Below are 22,180 nucleotides of genomic sequence, written 5' to 3' on the forward strand. Positions count from 1 at the left end.
AAGGGAAACCATAAAATTTCCACCACCATTTTCCCTTAAAACCACCACCACTCTTAACCATAAAGTTCCACCTCCGCCATTATTCTTCTCCTCTGCCGCCGCCACTCTTCCCCTCCCCCACGCCACCCCCTTCACATCTCCCCCTTCCCCTTTCCTTTGCCGGCGACACCTTCACCTTGTCCACAAGCAAAAAATTATCTGCTTCGCTCTTGTAGATCTAGTGATTTTTGGAGGGATGTGGGTAAGTGGTGGTGGTTTTCGGGTGGATGGTGGTTGTTTTCAGGTGGTAAACTTGTGGTTGCAAGTGTTCCACATGTGGTTTTCGAGTGTTTCACAAGTGGCTTCGGGTGGGGTGGGGTTGTTTCGGGTGTTGCAGGGGTGGTTTTGGGAGGGCTTGTTTCGGGTGTTGCACGGGTTGTTTTGGGGGTGGGCTTGTTTCAGGTGTTGCACAGGTGGTTTCTGGTGGGAGTTGTTTCCGGCCGGGTGAGATGGGGGTTGTTTCCGGCCGGGTGGGTGGGGTTGTTCGGTTGGTGGAGTGGTGGTTTTGGGTGGGGTTGGTCTTTGGGTGGAGGGATGGTGTTCCCGTGGCTAAGTGGTGGCAATCATGGTGAACATGGAGTTAGAGGAGAGAAAGGGTGAGTGAAGCCCTTAGGGTGGGCGGGGTCAATATAGAGGAGATTGGGGGTAAGCAAGGGGTAAACTGAGTGATTGAATGGACCAAACAAACAAGTAAGCTTATCAGCTTACGTGATTCCCTTTCCCTTTCTTGTAACCCCCAAACCAAACACCCCCTCATAATATGAGTGGGTCACGTATTTAGTCAATGAATAATTATTTAAAAGTAATACTTTGTACTAACCACATATTTAATTAGTAAATATTATTGGGCAATTTTGACAAAACAACGTATGTAACAAGAAAAAAACTTTCTAATGCTTGATTTTATCGTTAGGTTATGCAATGGGATTTAACGAAACGGCAACTGAAAAATCCATTACAGCTTGGTCATTATGTGACAAAAAGACTGAATTTTAATGATATGGAGCATAACTACACCAAATCCACTTGGCTAGGGACATATAATAAATTACAGCCTTGAAGAAGCAAAATAGCAGCATAAGTGAACAAAAAAGACGTCTCTGAAACAATATTTTCCTTACCTTTGAAGGCAAGTTTGAAGTTCAGGCACCCCGCAATGACATCTTGTATGCAATAGGTGGAGAAGTTTTCCTCCACGAACATTATCACGCTCTATCTCTAGTATAAGCTCATATAAAGGAGGCAAAAGAACAAAAAACTGGAGAGAAAGATCATTTAGTTACAACCTTGAAGTCAAATTCATCAAACATATAAAAAGACATTAAAAAATCAAAACCTTGACAAGTATTCATGCCACTGCTCCACTGTGTAAGGCAATAACAAATATCAGAAAACAGTATATTCCCTTCAAGACAAAGATAAGGGTAAGGGAATTGAGTTTAGTGATTTATTAATTAAGTTAGGAGTGACTTAACTAAATCAAGAACCTATTTGAGAGTTCAAGAGTGTTAAATCAAATAGCTTATCTTTCTTTAATTCGAGTGTTATTCATAAAGAAACCATCCAAGAAACTATCAAGAAACCATCTTTCTTTCAAGATCTGGGTCATTAAAACTTTACTAAAAGGTGGATCCGCGTCCACATCAATATCAGCAATGACAAACCAGATTATGAAGTATCTAAATCACCTGAAACTTTATCAGTGGGTTTGAGTCCCTGCTGCAACTCCTAAATTCTCATTTACGAACTTCAGGGTGATGAAAGCAAACGAGACAAGATCATAACAATATGATGTTAGTGAAGAAAAGGAAACTATACCCTCATATTCTGAAGAAAGATGTAAGAGGCATCTTAGATAGAAAGGGGCAAGGCTCGGTTGGTTGATGTCACTATTGAAATCTCAACTAAAAAGCTACTTTTTCAAGGGTTGTAAATTGTGAGCCAGAGCCACGACAAACTAAGAATATATGGTGAGTCTAATGTAGGTAGCCCTGCAAGAAAATTGTTCCATAGAGTTCACAGAAGAACAGTCGCTTTTCAAACGTAATTTAAAAAGCTAGCACAATCTTCTAACATATGGATTCTTCTCGGATTTATTCTGTTAATTTCCTTTATACCTTTAAACAATATATCTTATGAGTCATGGCATAGCAAAAAGGCTGGACAAAAAATACAAGATAATGAGGGATTAGATTTATTTTGGCTTGGGGTTACCAAAGGAGAAACTCTTAAGTTAATATCAGATTGCAAATCAGAAAAGTGTGATTGAAGGCACAAGAATATGCAGTATGGTGTGGGAATAACTGGGAAGAAAAAAAAAGCAAAAGAGAAAGCTCATTTGACACTATTACTATTCATCTCCAGAAAAACCACTAATTGCATATTTGACATATATTATTGTATACCTTTCCCTACTTAACTGCATGATAAGTCATATTTATATATAGTTTTTAGGTGCATTTAGGTTGCATTTTAGAGCATTTAGTTTCATATTTAGGTTCATTGATGCATTATATTCTTAAGTTATATTTTTCTACTCCTATTCGGTATGTTTTCTTGTTTTTGATGAATTTCAGGCATTGAAGACATATTTGGAGTATGATTAGTTAAGCTTGAGGATTAGGAGCACTTGGAAGGAAGCTACAAGGCATAAGGATCGTCATAGATATTTTATAGTACGAATTTGAGCGAAAACTAAGCGGAAAATCATTAGAAGAAATGTGAAAAAGAGTCACGTCTACTCTTCTGATCATAACTTTTGATGTCATTCTTAGAATCAAGTAATTCTAGCAGATTTGGAAACTAGACTTGAAGAGCTTTCCAACGATAGGTGGCACGCCCCGAGGAGACTTCTAGTCAAGGAGTTATGCCTTTCGGAAGATTGCACTGTTTCTGCTGGAATCTGCCACGTGTACGCGTGGATCACTAATCCGTCTATTAATGATTTATTTAATACTTTCCTTATCTTGTAAATTACTTTCCAAGTCATATTAGGTTATTGAATATTTATTTAGATAGGTTTTCATTCTTTCTCTCTCCTCCCCCTCTCACGTTATTCTTCTTAGGTTTTAGGTTTTAGTTTTCTCTCTTCTTCTTTCTCTCTAGTTTTTAGTGTAAACCCTAGTTTTTATTCTTTTTCATCAATTCATGAGTTCTATTAGTTTCTTTCATTGATTTCTTTAATTATGTTTTCTTTTATAGTTTTAGATTTCATTATTTATTTCATGATAGAGTAGTTTCTTTTATCTATGGTTAAGTTGAACCCTAGTATGATTTAATTCATGATTGTTTCTTTAAATTCTCATATTAATTATTAATTGTTCTTGCTTAATTGATTGTGCATATGCCAATACTAGATTAGGGATAACTAGTATTGTTATGATTCCATTGTCTTGATCACAACGGGAGTTGAATTTTGACGGATTTGAGTATTTCAATTAAGGACATGAAGTTCTCCACGGGAGTAGGTAGAATGAATTGTTAGGAAGTTAAAGTGTCGTGTTTAATGTCTTTAATTTGCATGATTCTACGGGAGTAGGCTTGAATGTATATTAGAGAAGCCATAGATACTCGGGAGAGGTCTATGGTACTTTATAGGGTGTACTTTTCCTTGTGAATATTTAATTTATTAGTTTGGGGTAGAAATTATTTTGTATTATTTCGTGCTAGTGGGGATACTTAACTGTAGAGTCTTTTATTTTAATATTGATTAGTATAGTTTAATTCCACCATTATTCTTGATATTGATATCTCTTAGTCTTACCATTATTTAAGAGCTAATCATAGAACAACTTTCTCTCTGTGGGATCGACTCTGACTTACCCTACTACATAGTTAGGAGGATTAGTTAGGTTATTTATTTTTGTTAGGTGCGCGACACGCCTACCACTGCATATTTGACACATTATGATACATGTTTCCCTACTTGATAAATACTATTGTATACATTTTTTATTGGAATGCATATGTGTCCATGTTGTAATATATACAGTTTTGCCACTTGATATGCAATATATGCATATCAAGGTGATTAGGCACCCCTCTTTACCATAAACATTGTTTGATGACTCGAAATAAAGCTTGCCTACTTGAGCTGGATAGAGTTCTTTCTAGGAATTAATGTCTAAAAGCATCATCCCAATGGAAATGGATATGGTAGGTTTCAAGTAGAGCCAAATCTGTACAGGACTTGCAAATCCTAACCGATACAGCCTCCAAAACAAAGGATGGTATGCTCAATATGATAGAGAGTAACTATCTTAAGGTTGTGTAAAGGGGAATTTCGCTCTCCATATGCCTTTAAATAAGTTTTCTTATTTCCATATTATATGGAACTTTTGATTTTAATGCCCGGATTGCTATTCTCGGATTTTCTAATAAGATATTGATGAGATGGAGTTATATGAGCTCACACTCCTCCAAGTTCCTCAAACTTTTCTATTTTCAACAACCTATATACATGGACATGGCTCTCTAGATATACAACTTTATTTCTCTGCAAATCATGCTACACCTCTAAATTGCTACTTACTCATCTATTCCCTTAACCCGAAATAATCTAAACATATAGGAAAAACGGCTCCCTTCAAGATAATACCTGAAAGCTTTGACCTATACTGATGTCCTTATCAGACGTTTAGGCACACGAAGCTAAATTTCTCTTGTATACTTGTGCTCTTTGCTGACTCTCTCAGTGGAACTGAAACAAATGAGCATTCACTTAATCACTCTCCTTTATCCCCAGGTAGTCACAATAATCTGTCTTTTAGAGTGATGCAAATGCAAAAGCGAAACTTAAGTTTACTTAAACGATGGATTCGACAAGAAAGGAAAAGTTTTGTGCAGCCATGTGGAAATTCGCTTTATTCAGGGTCATTAACCGATACCTGATATCTAATACTTCCTTCATTTCAAAATAGACAACACGTTTGACTTTTGCTCTGATCACACACTCTCCTTTGACCGTCTTTTGTGATTTTTACGTAAAGAAAAATTTGGTCACATGGGAACTTGTTATACTTTTAGAACATCAATTTTTATAAATTATACATGTAGGGAATTTAGAGATATTAATGGTTAAAGTTATGCATTTGCAAAGCGTGCTCAGACAAGTGTGTCAAGTATTTATTAGTAAATTTTAATTTTTTTCATAAAGAATTCTAATTAAAATTAACACGAAATTAAGAGAACAAAACCTTGTTGAGGCCCTGAGTAACAGTGGCCAAAACGGGAAGAGGATCCGCCAATAACTTCTGCTCAATCTGCAAAACTGCGGATCGATAAACGGAGAGAATCTCAACGATAGCATTGGCAATAGCGCGCCTATACACACTCTGATTCTCACTCTTCATCTTTGAAATCTCCTCGCTCCTTTCCAACGGCGATACATTCACGCACGCCGATCTAATCCAGCTCAAATTCCTCGATTTCGAGGCAAACCGATCCAACTCCCTGTAGTAAAACCCTAGCTTAATAATCCTCTCAATAACACTCCTGCAAAAATTCCACAAGAAATTAAAATTCCAGCAAAAATTCAAATATTAACTCGTATTTTATAGTTGATGAAAGGAGAGAGAGACCTGTCAGTGGGAGCGATGAAAGAAAGATCGGGGGCGAGCTTGAAGGTAGGTTTATCGGAGACGAGAGAATCAGGAGAGAGAATTCCGAGGGAATTGCGCGATTCTCTCTCGTCGAGAATTAGGTCACCGGTGTAACCTAGCAGTGCGAGCAATATTTCGTGCAGCATTTTCCTCTCTTCTGTGGTGGTGCTATCGGAGTGTGGAGGCTTCAACTGCAACAGTCTTGTGGAGTGTGGAACTGGGAAATCGTCAGTGGGCAGTATAGTGCGGGAAAACTAATTTGATTTTCTCAAGTCTGGCCTTCTCGGGATGTTCTATGCGTTTGCCGGGCTTTTTAAAGGAACACTTACACTAGTCACCTACTCTTCTTTATGCATAATGCACCAAAGTATTTACTCCCTCCGTCCCAAAATATAGTTCCCATTTTTATATTTGATGTCCCAAAATATAGTTCCAATTTCCATATTTAGTTCCACATGTTTCTGTAAATTGTCTAGGAAAACCGTGTCCCATCATTTATTTGCTTCTTGAATTTTGTTTTTTTCTTTGTTTATTCAACCAAAATATTATAATTAATGCTCTTTCACCAATTATACTCCATTCTCTCTCCTAAAATCATCCATACAACATTTATTTAAATAAACAAAAAATCTTTACTATCCCTACTTGCATAAATTATCATGAAAAAAGGGAAATGGAAACTATATTTTGGGACGGAGGGAGTATTATTTTATTCGATATTTAAAGGAGTCACATAATAACATTAATTTAACTTTTTGTATCACACAAAATCATAAAATAAAGGTGGTGATGAATAAACATTACATATGAAATTTTCAAAATTTATATGTTTTGGCAACACTTCCTTGTAAACTACATTTGTTGTATATGTACGCAAATTCTATTATTTATCAAACGGAAGGATATTGAGACCTTTTTTGCTCGTAACTCTGGAAACGGCAACATAAAATTGATCATCGCTGAAAACTGGTCTTGCGAGATACAGGCCTGCGTGACTTCTAATTATAGTAATAACAAAACAAACAATTAAATGACATTGTCGTCTCTGAATCTAATAGGAAATTTAATGGAGTCAAACGGGCTCAGTAACATTCTTGGGATAAATACTTTTTCTCTGAAATTGCTTCTGGAAATAACAGTAGCTTCAATAACATAATTGCCTAAATGATTGACAACTAACCTCATGTCATTTCATAATCTAGATGTTTGATCAATATTCCATATAAGCATAACTAGCGCACCAACCTTTAATCATATGTTATGATTTGGGAGCCTTGAGCATCTTATTGCATTGAGTTACTTAGTGGAGTATATTTCAAGTACTCCTAAATTGTCTTCTTCTTTGCTTATAGCATCCGAGCTCAAATAGACTTTCTTTTCTCTATGAATGGTAGATTGAACATGATCATTGGCTATTTCCAAGGTCATTTCGTCTATGTCGTAATGCACCTTTCATCCTTCTTGACTCATTTCCTCTAGTTTTTAACCCGTGCAATATGCACTTTCATCCTTCTTGACTCATTTCCTCTTGTGTTTTAACTCATGCAAAAATTGTACATGAAGGTTTATGGTTTATGCATATATGATTTTGTAAATTCTTCATCAACCCAAATGAAATTACACAAAATCATATACATAATGTAATAGTGGTAAAGAACACAAATTACAAATACAAGCTTTTAAATCAATCTATATGTTTGCAAAAACTTTCTTGTAAACTACACGCACACCGTGTTCTTTATCAAACGGAATGATCTTAAGACCTTTTTTGCTCGTAACTCTAGAAACATCAACATAAAATTGTCTATGGCTGAAAACAGGTCTCGGGAGATACAAACTTACATGAGACAAAGATTGTCCATGACTTTTACTTATAGTAATAGCAAAACAAACCATTAAAGGAATCCGTTGTCTCTGAAATCTGATAGGAAATTTGGTGGAGTCATACGGGGTAAGTGTCATTCTTGGGATAAATACTTTTTTTCTGACATTGCTTCCGGAAATAACAATAGCTTCAATAACATGATTGCCTAAATGATTGACAACTAACCTTGTGTCACTTCATAATCTAGATGTTTGATCAATATTCCATATAAGCATAATTGGCGCACCAACCTTTAATTGTATGCTATGATTCGAGAGACCGGAGCATCTTACTGTATTGAGGAATTTAGTGGAGTATATTTCATGTAGTCCAAAGTTGTCTTCTTCTTTGCTTATAGCATCCGAACTCAAATACACTTCTCTTCTCCAGGAATGGTAGATAGAAACATGATCATTGACTATCTCCACTATCTCATTTGTTGGCGCAAAAATAGCTCTTTCCTGGAAGTATTTAGCTTCCCAAATATGCTCATGTAGGTCTAGGTAAGTGCTATCAATAATTGCTGAATTGGATCGACCCAAGGATCTATATATAAGGATATCTTTTGCAACCTCGATTACGGCTTCACCATCATTAGTACCCCCAGCATTTTTGTCTCCTACGCTTCGTATCCACTATGAAAATTCTCGTAATTCATCAGCAAAAGAATTCGGAGAACCTGAATGTAGTCTCATATTACGAGTAAGTGTTAGGACCTTAAACGAATCCTACAAGTAAGACGAATTAAAGGTCGCGAACACGATACGTACCTTGCCTCGTTCCCTTCGGTACAACTGGTAATATTTGCTTGAGATCACCACCAAATACCAAGACTTTGCCTCCAAAAGGTCAATGCGAGTTAACCCTGTCAATAGACCTCACACGTCACTTAAACTTCTATCAAGTGCTTCAACACAAAACCTATGCATCATGGCGCTTCATCCCAAATGATAAATTTTGTCCTAAAAAGAAGAGCAGCCAAATCCGACCCTAGGTGAATGCATGCGCAAGTAGAATTCTCAGTTACATTGAAAGGGATACCAAATCTCGGATGAGTTGTTCTTACTCGTTGAAGAAGAAGAGAAGCAATTCCACTTGAAGCTATAAGCAATATAATTTCGCCCATCTTCCTTATATATATCAGCACATAATGTCTTGCAGACATATGTTTTTCCCGTCCCTCTGTAGCCGTAACCAAAAAAGGCGCCTCCTTCTTGACTCGACACAACATCCATTACTTCCCCACAAATCATGTATCGCTCATCAGTTAAACCTGTATACAATTTGTTGTGTTCCAAGGTCATTTCCTCTATGTCGTAAGAAAGCTCATCTGCTATGAACTTGTTTTGTCCTTCAAACATGATTAGTTCATCTGGAAAAGGCATTTCACTGAATCTACACAAGCAACTACCATTACTTTGGAGCATGGTTTCAATCTTAGCCAATGCGAAAGCTTCAATTTGATCGTTTGTTAACTAGAGATCTGTGAAAACATAAATTCAATGGATGCATCAACTTATATTAAGTATGCACATTGGTTCAAAATATGCTATTACTTATTCAATAATGTTATCGTAGTTATTTACCTTTATTTTTCTGAATAGCATGCTACTTGTACAAAATGTCATCAGATAGTAACCGCCAAGTCTTCTGCCAAACTTCCTCCGGCTTCTACATACTCCCAGATATGTAACATGGAGAACAAATGTCTTAGGTAGTGCCCTGATTCTCTAGACACTACAAGGAAATAGGTTTTGGGCAACAAAAATATTCGTCGCCCAATGGGACAATGTCGTTGCACAAAGGTTTGGGCAACGAAATTTTTGCGCGCCAATTTCATCGTCTAAGGCTAGACACCCTTTCCATTTTAGGCGTCGAATATCAAGTTCGTTGCACAAACTATAGTTTGGATGTCGAAATGCTTTCGTTGCTCATAATGCTATTTTGTGCTCCAAGTTTTTTATATTGTTGCCTAAACTTGACACAGTTTTGGCAATGACAACTTAACTTTTGTTGCCCATATTATGGAACTTTGTGCAACAATCACTATTTGTCGTCGCCCATTGTGTGTTATAACCTACCAGAATGTTATCTTGGGCAACAACAATTTTGTTGCCCAAAGTAATTTGGGCTACGAACTATTTTACATAATTTTAAATCTCACGCTTTATTCAAATAACAATGTGTAATACTTAATTAGTTGCCCAAATTTTCATATATAAGTATATAAACTTATTAAAAACAAAAGTATGATTTAATAAAAGAAATATTCATGGAATAGCAAATTGTAGACACCCGATGGAGTAAAAATAATCTTCAAATTCAACATCCGACGTAACTTGAATATCTTACAAAATCCAAAGTAAATCTGAAAAAAACTAATTAACACTACCCATAATCTACAAAGAAATTCACATAATTCAAGCCTTGTCATACTTCATATAGCTCTCCTTTACTAATTTTGGAAGATAGTCATGACGCATTGTTCCTGATAAAAGCGAAAACGTTAAAATTAGACACCCATGTGATAAAAAAATGGGGGGGGCAAATGACCTTTTTACTCTTCCGCCCCAAAAAAAAACAATATGTCCAGATGCACCCATCACTACATCACTAAAAGTGAAGATTTTCTTTCTTATCTAATGGACAGTTGTGGAGTCTGTAAATAGACAAGCCACAACTTACGATAATCAATCCTAAAAAGTTTACAAATATTTCAATGTTCTATTATGCATCACAAGTTCAGAATAGTAGCACAAGGTTCAATATCTAGATTTTTCAAACATTACTTACTATTGCATTCTCAAGACCCCAAGTTGTTGCACTAAGACATAATAATGGAAAAGTGTTATTTTTATAACTAATACACTAGATAATTCTTGTACTAACCCACTCAATCTTAGAATAACAAGCTGGTGACATTAGTAAAGTACAAATTGAAAGTTAAAGGATATACAAGCTGAAACGGATAAAGCATACAAAGTGGTATTATAAAAGCATTATTAACTACCTGTCTAATGTTCAGTTTTTAAGCAGCTCTTATAGCTTAATGACCTAAGTCATGCTTATGGTGTAAAAAAAAGATTGGAGGCTTTTACGTACCATCCTTAACCCATGCCAAAAGGACTTTGAAATCATGTTTGGGTAACGAGAAGCAAAAAGTAGTAAGATTATGGTTTTCCATACTATATAGAGCAACAATGCATTTAAGCACTAGATGCTCTAAGTTATGTGACCGGAAAGCAAATCTTTCACTTAAAGCTATTATAAAATGCCAGACGACTTAACCTGAAAATCATAACCTTATAGAGCTACAAACAAATTGAACTAAGAGGAGTAAGTTAATATCTCAAGCAACTAACAAAACCGAGTTAACTACCTATTAAGGACTTAAACTATACCTCTTTTTTCCAATAAGGACCTAAACTATGTATTTGTTCCACTAAGGGCTTAGAAACTAACGCCCGTCCAACATAACGGCAGACTTTACTACTAAGTCTAAAGCATAAAATTGAAAAAAAGTTGGAAAAAAAAAACCAAAACCTCCCATACAATCAGACTTTACTAATAAAGCATATAATTAACAAAAAGTTGAAAGAAAAACAAAACCTCTCACTCTAAGCGGGTAAGCGAATAGGTTTTCCGCCATAAACATCTTCCTCCTCCATTTACACTATCATTTCTACAGTGGAGAGAATCTCCATAGGTAAAAAAAAACACATAATTCACCACTTTTTACCACAATGGTAGCAACTTATCTCTAAAATCAAAAGTTTGATTGTGTTTTCCTCATCAACAAACTGTATAACTGAAACATTGAATTGTCAAGGTATGTTTAGTTTCCCTTTTTTTGTTGATAAATAAGTTGGCTGTAGTTGTATTATTTTGAAATTCATTTTCATGGTATGTTGGAAAGTTCATGATTCTTCATATTTTCACTATTTACAGAAACATAATTTGGAAATTAGAATTTTCGTAAAATTGGGTTTGGATGAAATTAACAAAATGCTAAAATAATAATTATATTCCTTATCGTTTTTTTTAACAGAAAATGATAAAGAAACGCAATTTAGTTGTGCATCATGGAGGCTATTGGAGGAAGATCCAAAAATTGGAGTATGTGGGTGGTAAAGTTTCAATTTTTGATGATTTACATGATTCAATTGACTTTTCCCATGTCAATAGTCTGGTTGCTTCTCTAGGCTATACTAATGTTTCTAAAATGCATTATAAGGATCCTCGTAAAGGTACTTTAGACACTAGCCTCAAGTTCTTAAGTGATGAGAATATCATTTTTGTGACTTTTGTTAGTTCTCTGATTGAATATGGTGAAATTTGTTTATACTTAGAGCATGAATTTGATAGTGATCATTGCAATCTTGATTGTTTAAATGTGAATATCCCTTTTATGTGTTTATTAAATAATGGGCTAGAACATGTGGTTGATGTTGTAAGTGGCGATGATATTGCAAATGTCATTGTCGATGACATTGACTATGATGAAAATGGCTCTGATAATGAAGATGTCGAACTAAGGGAGGCTAGGGATATTATAATGCATTACAATAAGTTAGATGAGGAATTAGAAGAAGAACGTAATTGTTTGGAAAGAGTTGCTGCAAGAAGAGGGTGTGATAATCTAAACGTTGATGGAGAGGATGAGGACTCGTCTGAGTTTGATAGTCGAGTTGAGTCATCTGATGAGGATGTAGGTCACTTAGTTCTAGTACCATCAAAGAAGAGTCGTGTGATGAAGAAAGTAGTTTACAGAAGTGACAGATTACCCCATGACACACATTTCTCAATTGGTATGGAATTTCTCAATGCAAAGCAGTTTAGAAAAGCTCTAAGTGACTACTGTGTTAATAATGGGAAAGATGTCAAGTATACTAAGAATCACAAGGATAGAGTAGGTGCAAAGTGTAAGTCAAAGGGGTGTGAGTGGCACATTTGGGCTTCTTGGGAGAAGAACAAGACAAGTTTTATAGTGAAGACTTATGATGGTAACCATAGTTGTGGTAGAAAGCAAAAGTCAAAGAAAATTAGATCTCGATGGCTTGCTGAACACTACCATGGTAAGTTCAAGGTCAATCCTTACTGGAAAATGCAAGAAATTGTTGATACTGTATGGAACGAGTGGGGGCTGAAAATTTCAATCAAGATGGCTTATAATGCTAGGAAATTAGCTCAACAGATGGTATTAGGAGAGTATAAAGAGCAGTTTGCCCTTCTCCCTAGATATGCAGCTGAAATTTTGAAATCTAATTCTTCTAATACAGTCAAGTTCAGACTAGATGGAGGTCAATTTATGTCTGTGTATTTTTGTTTTGATGCTTTAAGAAAAGGATTCTTGAGTGGGTGCAGGCCTTTTATTTCAGTGGATGGTTGCTTTCTAAAGGGGCCGGCCTTATTGAGGGCAGCTTTTAGTAGATGTATGGATAGATGGGAACAATCAGATGTTCCCTATAGCGTGGGCTGTAGTTGATGTTGAAAATGAAGATAATTGGTCTTGGTTTCTATCATTGTTGGGGGATGATTTGGGAATTGTCAACGGGGCAGGGTTTACTTAAATGTCAGATCAACAAAAGGGTTTGGTTAATGCCATTAGTGTTGTATTTCCAGAAGCAGAAATTAGATGTTGTGCTAGACATGTTTATTGCAATTTTAGACAAAAATTTGGTGGGGGAAAGGAGTATAGGTTGCATTTCTGGAAAATTGCAAAATCAACCAATGAAAATGAGTTCAAAGAAAGGCGTAGCAATGGTAACATAGCTCAATGGTTCCCAAATTCTTGCTTAAGATTTATGTTTCAGGTACTTGCATTATAGACTTAACCCATTAATATAAATTATACTTCTCATGCTACTAACAATTTTTTTCTTATCCACAAGGACATGAACTTCAGCATCTGATAAATTTTCAACTTACATGGGATATGAAAAAGAGCATCAAATTCATGTAAATAAGTAGGTAGCTAGTATAATTGTATTATTTTCTTTACTATGTTGCTTCATTAAGTACTTCAATTGTATTTCTTGTAGTCTTCTACAAAAATAATTTTCTGCTTTTAATGTTAACACTTTGCTCTCGTAGGAAACAGGGCCGGCGGAGGGGCGGCGCGACTGGGGTGACCGCGCAGGGCCTCCGCCAATTAGGGGCCCCAAAATCTGGTATGGTATATTATAACGACTCATCAAACAATGACAAGCAAAATTGCTTTGGTTTAGTGGTGAGTGCTTTGTAAATAAAACCCTCAAGTCAGGGGTTCAATTCTTCACAATGACAATTTTTTTTTGAAAAAGCACACACTAGACATGGAGACACAACTTCCCACAATAATTACTATGTTTCCCCATAATAATAATTACTATTGTTTCCCATAATAATTACTACTGTACGACAATACTAATAATCCTTTCCTTTCCCCTTTTTTGGCCTTTTCACATTCTTTCCCTCTTAACGCATACTTCTATACTTATTTCTTTTCTTTCCACACTACTACATTTTTTAGCAAAGTCAACAATTGAAAAGAGTAATGCAACGACACTTGGTAAGCCGTTGCAAAAAATGAGGCTATTGCAACGATCCATTTGATACAGTCGCAATAGGAGGATCTATTGCAACGGTATATTTACTACCGTTGCAGTAGGTGGGCCTTGAGCTAATTGAACAACATCTGTTAAACTAAGGCAACGGTTTCATGATTCATTTAATATTAGTGGACTACATAGGCAATTTCATTCGCCGCCTCTGCGTTTTCTTTTTCTTCCTCATCAGTTATCCCTTTTCTCATTCTTACTCCTTCCTCTATTAAATGGTGAACTATAAAAAATCTTTCTTGCTTTCGTTTAATTTGGAGCTTCCTTCACTCTAATTTCTCTTCCCAGCCCTTAATATCCATATCTGTTTAATATTTGTCAAACTTGCTTCAAGATTCCTTTTGGGAACACCTCAAAAAGATGTAGATAATGGAGAAAATTGTTGTCGTTGGTCTCCGAATAGAAGAAGTAAAGTTGATCTCCTAAGTTACTAGTGCTTCTGTATGTTCTTTGATTCACTCCAATTTTTGGCCAATTCAAGATTAGGTAATTAGTTGATTTGTACGTAATTTTGGGGTTTTGTTCGAAATTTCTCTCTCGTAGATCATGCTTATAGAAAATTGAAACTTAGGGTTACCATCAGTTCTTTCATGACATGATTTTTGATATATAGCAAATAATTTTCAAGATTGCCTTTCTTTCTTCTTGTTCAAATTAGCGTTATACATAAATAAAAGGAAACTTGCTTGCTTAACTTCATCTTATGGATGACATATACTCCAAAGGTTGCTTTATAGTACTTGACATAAGTGTAACATATATAATACTTCTTTCATTCCAAAATAAATACTCCCTTCGTCTCATATTATATTGCTTCTTTCCTTTTAAAGTGTCCCAAAATGTAATTCTTATTTCCGTTTTTTGATTCTACACCTTTCCATGATTTTCCTAGAAAACTTATGCCACCATTATTTATTTGCTTATTGGAAATAGTTTTTTGCTTTATTTATTTAACTCAAGGGTTGCATTAGTCATGCATTTAATGCTTTTTCACCACTTATTGTTACTCGCTTTACTGAAATCAGGTTTTTCCCTATATAATTTATTTCCAATACGTAAACATTCTTTACCTTCCTCTTAAATTCCATTGACCTTAATACCCGTGCAAAAATGGAATCAAATACTATAATATGGGATGGAGGGAGTATAATAGTTCTCTAAAAAATCAGACATAAAGTAGAGAAGTAGTACTTTTATTTTGGAACAAAGAAGTATAAGCTTTGGCTAGCACATAGCATCTGATCAGCAGTTCATTTTTCCTTGCTGCTTTTAGATGATATATCAACCCCCTTTTGGTTTTTAGTTGTCAAATTAAGTGTTTACTAACTACTACAATGTCTGAATTTATAGGTGAAAAATGAGCTAAATTGGCCTTTTATTCTCTGTAGAACTCAGAAATGATATTATGCAGCCATAACTTTTGCTTCATGTCAGTAAATCTAAAATTAGATACCTGTTAAATTTTTTGAAAATTTGTTATATTATTGTATTGGAGAGGTGGTTGACAAGTGATGCAACTATTTTTATTTTTGGCCGCATCTTGTGGATCTATTGAATTGATAATAGTTGTAAAATATATATCTCAGACATAATTTTCTCATAGGTTTGCCACCTTTTAGATATGTTTGAAGTTTGAACTTTATCTGATTCGAATTTATATAACTACTTAATACATTGTGATGTTGTCTATACTCTATATTTTCCACATTCCAAGTTATTGAATTGTGGTTTAGCATTAGACTTTTAGGGTTCTTTATGTCGATTTTTAGCATTTGATTCGAGTTTTCTTTTTATTATTTTGTTCTCTAATTAGGGATTGCGATTTTAATTTTCTGAAAATTCTAGTTTTTGGAAATGAGATTAGGGTGCAGATTATTGACGAATGCATATGTAGTTTTGGAATGCTTGTGAACAGTTAATAGATTTTTCAGCCTGTGAATGAAAATTTCTAATATAATTTCATTGTGTTCTATGTGCAATTCATAATTTTTTGTATCTAAAGTGGGTTTTGATAGGCACACCAAGTGTTTGTGAAAAGCTCTAAGAGAGAGAAACTTGAAGTTAGAAGGTAGAAGAAGCTCATGAATCTCTAAACCATTGTAAGTGAATAATTCAAGCTATATTCCAGACTTTCCTACTTGAATTTGTCTATTATGTGTATTAGCAGCAGCTCTATTTGTTCAGGTTGATCCTTACATTCTTTTCGGGCTTAACAGCGTCTAACAATTGTAGTTCATTTAACATCCTCTCATATTCGTGTTGTGCAAATTCAAGTTCCTTTCTCATCCATGATACCTGCATGAATCATGTAATGCAGTCTAAGCACAGGGCACAAAACTTCACAAAGTTGATTAACTTCTGTACCTAAACGATTTATTTCAGCATTTACATCTTCTGTTCAAAAGTTAACATTTCATAAGATTAACTGAGATAGTGAGACTTAAGAGTGAGATTTCTTTTATGCTCAGCAGAGTTAGATGTTGACTATAATTGCTGAAAGAAAATATCCATTAAATTGAAGAAGTAGTTCGCCAGATCCAATAAAAGTATTAGGCACCCCATATGATATACCTTGTAATTGAGCTCTTCTTCAGCCTTCTCATATTCTAAGCATCTGAAACACAAAAAGTCATAGGACCAATATAAAGAGAAACAAGCAGGAAGCCAGGAAATGGTTAGCTTATTATTCTTGAAACATACTTTGCAAAAAGCTTCTTATTTTCCTGAATCATTACCACAGCCCTGTTTTCATTCATACGCTTGGCAGCCTGAGAAGCAAGCTGCAAGAGAGCTCGACTTAATATTGTAGTCGTGCTAAATCTTACAAGTATTTAACTTATGACGAAACCAAATTGTGTATCTAAAGAAAGAAAACATCACATAGAATGTGGCTTCAAGGCTCCTAATATCAATTTACACATTGTTTAGGAACTTCTTTAGGGACACAAGACACAAATTAATATAATTTAGCTCTACGTTGATAGCGGGGGACAATCAAGTTAAATGATTTGAACAATTTTCTTTTTAACAGATTACTGAAATCATATATATCGATAGAGAGCTCGAAAACTCCCTTTCACACTACAACATTAGTCTTGTCCCACCAAGACAATATTTCTGGCCCAGCATCTGTAGGTTGGCTCAACTCTCATCTCTAAGACAGAAACTGTAGCAAAAGTAGAAGCTCAGAGCTGTAACCAATGTTACCTAATTTAATAATCTCTCATAAGCTGCAATCCGAAAAAGCAAATTGATACATGCAAGTGGTATACTTACTGGATTAATATAACAATATTAGGTAGCGAATTGCTTCTGTACCCATTCTTGCATGGTGAAATAGGTAACCTTGGACGTAATAAGTAAGGCTTGACTAAATCAGGACCATTAATGTTCCACTTAGACCTAAACTAGAATCTTTATCATTTTCATCCCAATCTTCTTTTTTTTTTTATAGAAAAGAACCTCAAAAACAACCTGAACTTGAATAGAGTGCCCAACATTCATAGCATCAGGTACAAGCCTGACCTGTCTTCTCCCCTTTCCAAGATCTGCTTGTGCCCTCTTGGTACCTGCAAAGATAATGGCAATAGGAATATACAGATTTGTCTGCAGATGGAAGAATCTGACAGAAAGTGCTAAAATTTACCATGCTGCTGCGTGCTGCTTTGATCATTCTGAACTAGAGATTCAGCAGGCAAACTAACCACATGATCAACCTAATGAATTGGTGCTCGATCCAATGTCAAAATTCTATTTGTGCTGGTTCAAATATGTTAGTACATGTTATCTTAGCAGCTGAAATCATTGTTTTTATATACTGGGGATTATAACAATGATTTATATACAATACATTATTGTTGACCCTTGAGTTTTGAAGATGACCTAACCACAAAAGACATAGTATACTTTATTTATGTTGTTACAAGGTAATTCATGCTCGAGCTAAGAGAATACTTGATTGAAGATTAAAGCGGAGAATTAATCAAGATCGAAGTAAAGATGTTCGAGAAATGAAGAATCAAGCATGGAATGAAGATTAGAATACATTAGGGTATTTATTAATCTTCTTATTAAGGTTGAGTAATAGCTTTATTAAGTTCGTGGTGAATTCTCAAAGGAACTTGGTTATGTTCCCATGAAAGGAACAGACCTGGCACTATAGGAACAAGGCTTAGGAACAAGACTTAATAATTAGGGAACAAGACTTTAAAACTAATTTAGGAACTACTAAGTAACTAATATTGTGCGCCTAATGTAATTGTATGCCCAATATAGTTGTTAGAGTTTTTAGGGATAATTTGACTAAGCTCCATAATTTTAGGAAGTTAGTTTAAGTTTGTTAGGAAAAGATTTTAAAAAGATTTTCTGATTTTAAAATAACTGATTTTCAAATCTTATCTTTTTAAAATATATATTTTATCTTTTACATTTTATTTAAAAGATTTAGTTTTCGAAAATATATTATTTCCGGTTTTTAAAATGTTTCGGATTTTTCGAAATACAAAAAATGTTTCCGGTTTTTATAAAAGATTTTGAAAAAGATTTTTTCCTAAAAACTAGCTAAAGGATTTTTATTTATTTATTTCCTAAATTCTAGCTTACACGCCTAAATGGTTTACTGCTACATGTTTATGGAGTTAGTGGAGTTAGTGGCTTAAGTTAATTATCCTCCAAGTATTTAATTAAATTAAATAAGATTAATTATTCTCCAAGTTTGCAAAACCACGTAATATGTTACTGCTTCTATGAAGTGAAGTAGTGGATTAGTGGATGATGCACATGACTTAGAATAAATAATTTAATTTAATTAATTAATTAGAAATCATGGAGAACATGTGATAATGGTCTAAGTTAGTGGAAATCATGTCTTATCTTAATGGTCTATAAATAGACGCCTAATTCACTTGAGAAAAATTGTGTCTGACTTAGTTAATTTGTCTTAAGTTATCTAAAGTGTCAGTGCCTTTCCTTAAGAGAATTCATACTTACATTAATCGAGTTTTTATTACTCTTCCATTGTTTTACAAAGTGTATTTTTGAGAAAAAGGGTTTGAGTGAACTCTTGTAAGTGTGAGAAAGCTTTGAGTGAAGCAAAAGAAAGAGAAAGAGAAAGGAACTTCGAGTGAAGTTTGAGAGAAAACGTCAGTTGTTGGGAACTGTCGTTGGGAACTTGAGTTGAGTGACTTAAGTTGAGAATCGAGAGAAAAGTAATAGGTTGCAATCAGAGTTGTTTTGGCCTATTATAGTGGAAAGTTGTTTAAAATCCCTTGTGGTCGAGGTTGTTTCTTCCTACTAGGCCTAGGAAGTTTTTCCTCGTAAAATCTCTCGTGTTCCCATTGTTTGTTCCCAAGTTTACTTTTAATTCCGCAAAAAGTAGTGCTTATTCTCTCACTATAATTCACCCCCCCTCTTATAGTGCTCATATTATACAACAATTATTGATTTCTATTAGCGAGTTAGTGAAATTTGATCATCTGATAGCAACTCACGTTGGTATTGCTATTAAGAAGTGTAGTTAAAATAAACACTGTTCTAAATACATAAATCATAAGAAGCAATATCAAGGTACTCTCAATTTCTAAAAACCACCCCTCTTGATTAAAGGAGAATGTTTTGTTTTTTTTTTCCTGCCAACAGTTCATAATTGCAGAACAGATACTTGTCTTTAGGTTTGACATTCAGAATTGTAATCATCATAATGTGTCTGAAATTGGTGATGTAGTGTTATTTGCTGGTATTTTTTTACATGATGTGTTGTTGGTACCAAACTTTAAATATAATCTCTTATCTGTTGAGAAGTTGGTTGCTCATAGCAAGATTAATGCTCATTTTAATGAACATAATTGTACTTATCTATCTTCTGTCAACAAGAAACTTGCTTTTGGTAATAAGATTGGAGGTGTGTATTTTTTGAATGTCTTCATGGCTGGTCCTTCCATTCAATTCATTCATTCTTATCCTATCTCTATTGCAGTCAATACCTCACATAAATTATCTTTAGATACTCTTCATGCTAGATTAGGACATAATAGGAGTACTGTAATTTTCTCTCTTTTTTTCTATGTTGTTGATGGTGTACGTTTACTAACTATTACAATGTTTGAATTTTTAGGTGAATGATGAACCAACTGGAGGAGATCAAACGTAGACGTCTCACTATAGATACTATCGGCCAGATTTAGTTAGCTATATTATAGTGATGCGGTACTTGGTGGTTAGAAGGAAAATGATCTATATGTACTTATTAGAAGTATTTGTGGTACTAAAACTAGTTGGGTTTGATTAAGTACATTAATTTTCGTTAATTAGGATTTGTCATGTATACTCTTAATTTAATTAGTTTTGGAAATTATAATACGGATATGACAATTATTTTTGGCATTTCAAGAGTATTTTTGCATTTGTTGCATCGTTACTAATATATATCCAGGCTGTAATATTATAGGTTTTCGGTAGGTTACAGTAATAATCGTTGCAATATCCCCACAAAAAATGAAAAAAAAAATTCTGTCATAAAGGCGTTGCAATAGTTATATGATAGTGTTGCAATATATACAGAGGCGTTGCTATAAAAGCCAAAATGGGACACAACATGAATATTAGGGTCGTCGCAATAGCTTTCAATGGTGTTGCAATAGATGTAGAGGCGTTGCAATAGACCTTGTAGATGACGCAATGACTCTTTACATCTATTGCAACGGCTTTGTGGTAGCCGTTGCAATAGGTCCCAAAAGTCGTTGCACTAGGCATATTGCAACACCTCCAAATGCAACGGTTCAAAACCGTTGCAATAGGTCTACTGCAACGACTTTTGGGCCTATTGCAACGATTTTTGTGTGTTGCCTTTGCCTTTTAATGTAGTAGTGCCACTTTTTTTTTTTAATATTAATTAATTATATTGTTTCTTCTTTCTTATAATCTAGATTATTTTGTTCCTTAAAAAAAATATACTAGGAGAAAAATTAGTTTTAGCCATCATCTATACCGAGTATTGTATGTACTCCGTATATATATAGAGAGTCAAAAGAAAGGGCCCAATTTTTAAAAAATTGCACAGGGCCCCGAAAATCGTTGCCACGGCCCTGGTAGGAAAATTGCAAACTCAACTTTTTGAAGAATTGAGTATAGTAAAATTTATGCTTTTTGGGGAAGATGTTGCAAGCAGTATCAAGGAAGATAAAACGAAGGGGCTGCACTATTTAATTGCATATCAATTTTTGATTTCATTTGGAAACGTAATATGTGCTTATTTGAGGATAATTGTCACTTTCTTTTTCTTTTTAATGGATAATTGTCATTTAATTATTGAATTTTTTTTATTTTTCTTTATTGAATTTCCTATTCAATTGCTGCTTTAACGGTAGTTAACGGTGTTGGATTATAATCCCTTGGTGGAACAAGATTGTAGTTTGGGTCCTCAATGGAAAAAAGAGGTATAGTTTAGGTCCTCAATGGGTAGTTAACTCTAACAAAACCCACACATCATACTTATTTGCAGCAACTCTATGGGAAAGTTCATTATAGTAAAACAACATAGAGTCAAGAAACATTTTGAGATTATATGGAGGCAATCAGGCAACCAAAAATCTAAATAATGGGAGACAATAATTCTGATTATGATATCTTCTTTGCTAAATTCAAAAATTACCTACCCGGTGATGAAGGGAAAATCAGAAGCAACTATAGGGTAATGAACTAATAAATGAAGCTTGGATATGAAGGTTGCGCTAAGCAATGAAAGCAATAAAATGACAGTAGTATATGGTTTTACAGTTTGCACTTTAACTTCACAAGAATTACAACACAATTTTGAATATTGAGTAACATTTAGATTCATGTTTTGCTTTTAATCTTTGGTTTGGTTTTGGTAATAGTCAACTTAAATTTCAACTTTTCTGCTTTATTATGTGCTTAAACAGTTAACTTAAACTTCTTTTTCCCACCATAACAATAGTAAGTGATTAAGCAAGCAGCAAGTTAAACACAGTGAGCACAACAAGTATAAATTTATATGATGTTCATGGTAGCATATTGAGTTTAAAGCTTTTAATCTATACTCCAGGATCTGAAAACATCAA

At 34.6% G+C, this 22,180-nt stretch overlaps 1 protein-coding gene and 1 long non-coding RNA gene across 5 annotated transcripts in view; one reads left to right on the plus strand and one right to left on the minus strand.

Annotated features, from left to right (window-relative positions):
- LOC104898941 (gamma-tubulin complex component 4) overlaps positions 1 to 5,934 on the minus strand; it is a 28,531-nt gene extending 22,597 nt beyond the window's left edge. For 2 of the 4 annotated variants that reach the window (XM_010686079.4, XM_010686077.3), the window contains exons 1-3: positions 5,619 to 5,934; positions 5,235 to 5,532; positions 1,161 to 1,297 (exon numbers count right to left, since the gene is read on the minus strand). In XM_010686079.4, the coding sequence (XP_010684381.1) occupies positions 1,161 to 1,297; positions 5,235 to 5,532; positions 5,619 to 5,785 (602 nt within the window). In that variant the 5' untranslated portion in view covers positions 5,786 to 5,934. Of the gene's footprint in view, positions 1 to 1,160; positions 1,298 to 1,375; positions 1,404 to 5,234; positions 5,533 to 5,618 lie in introns of those variants that run through there. The other 2 variants (XM_048648525.2, XM_048648524.2) reach the window with 2 other exon arrangements.
- A 5,486-nt stretch (positions 5,935 to 11,420) lies between these two features.
- LOC130589437 (uncharacterized) lies at positions 11,421 to 21,412 on the plus strand. The gene is made up of 2 exons (XR_008967118.1): positions 11,421 to 11,630; positions 21,192 to 21,412. It is a non-coding gene; the product is annotated as an uncharacterized LOC130589437 (long non-coding RNA).
- Positions 21,413 to 22,180: the final 768 nt, after the last annotated feature.

The sequence above is a fragment of the Beta vulgaris genome, chromosome 7 (genome assembly GCF_026745355.1).
Source record: "Beta vulgaris subsp. vulgaris cultivar EL10 chromosome 7, EL10.2, whole genome shotgun sequence".
NCBI classification, from domain to species: Eukaryota; Viridiplantae; Streptophyta; class Magnoliopsida; order Caryophyllales; family Amaranthaceae; genus Beta; species Beta vulgaris.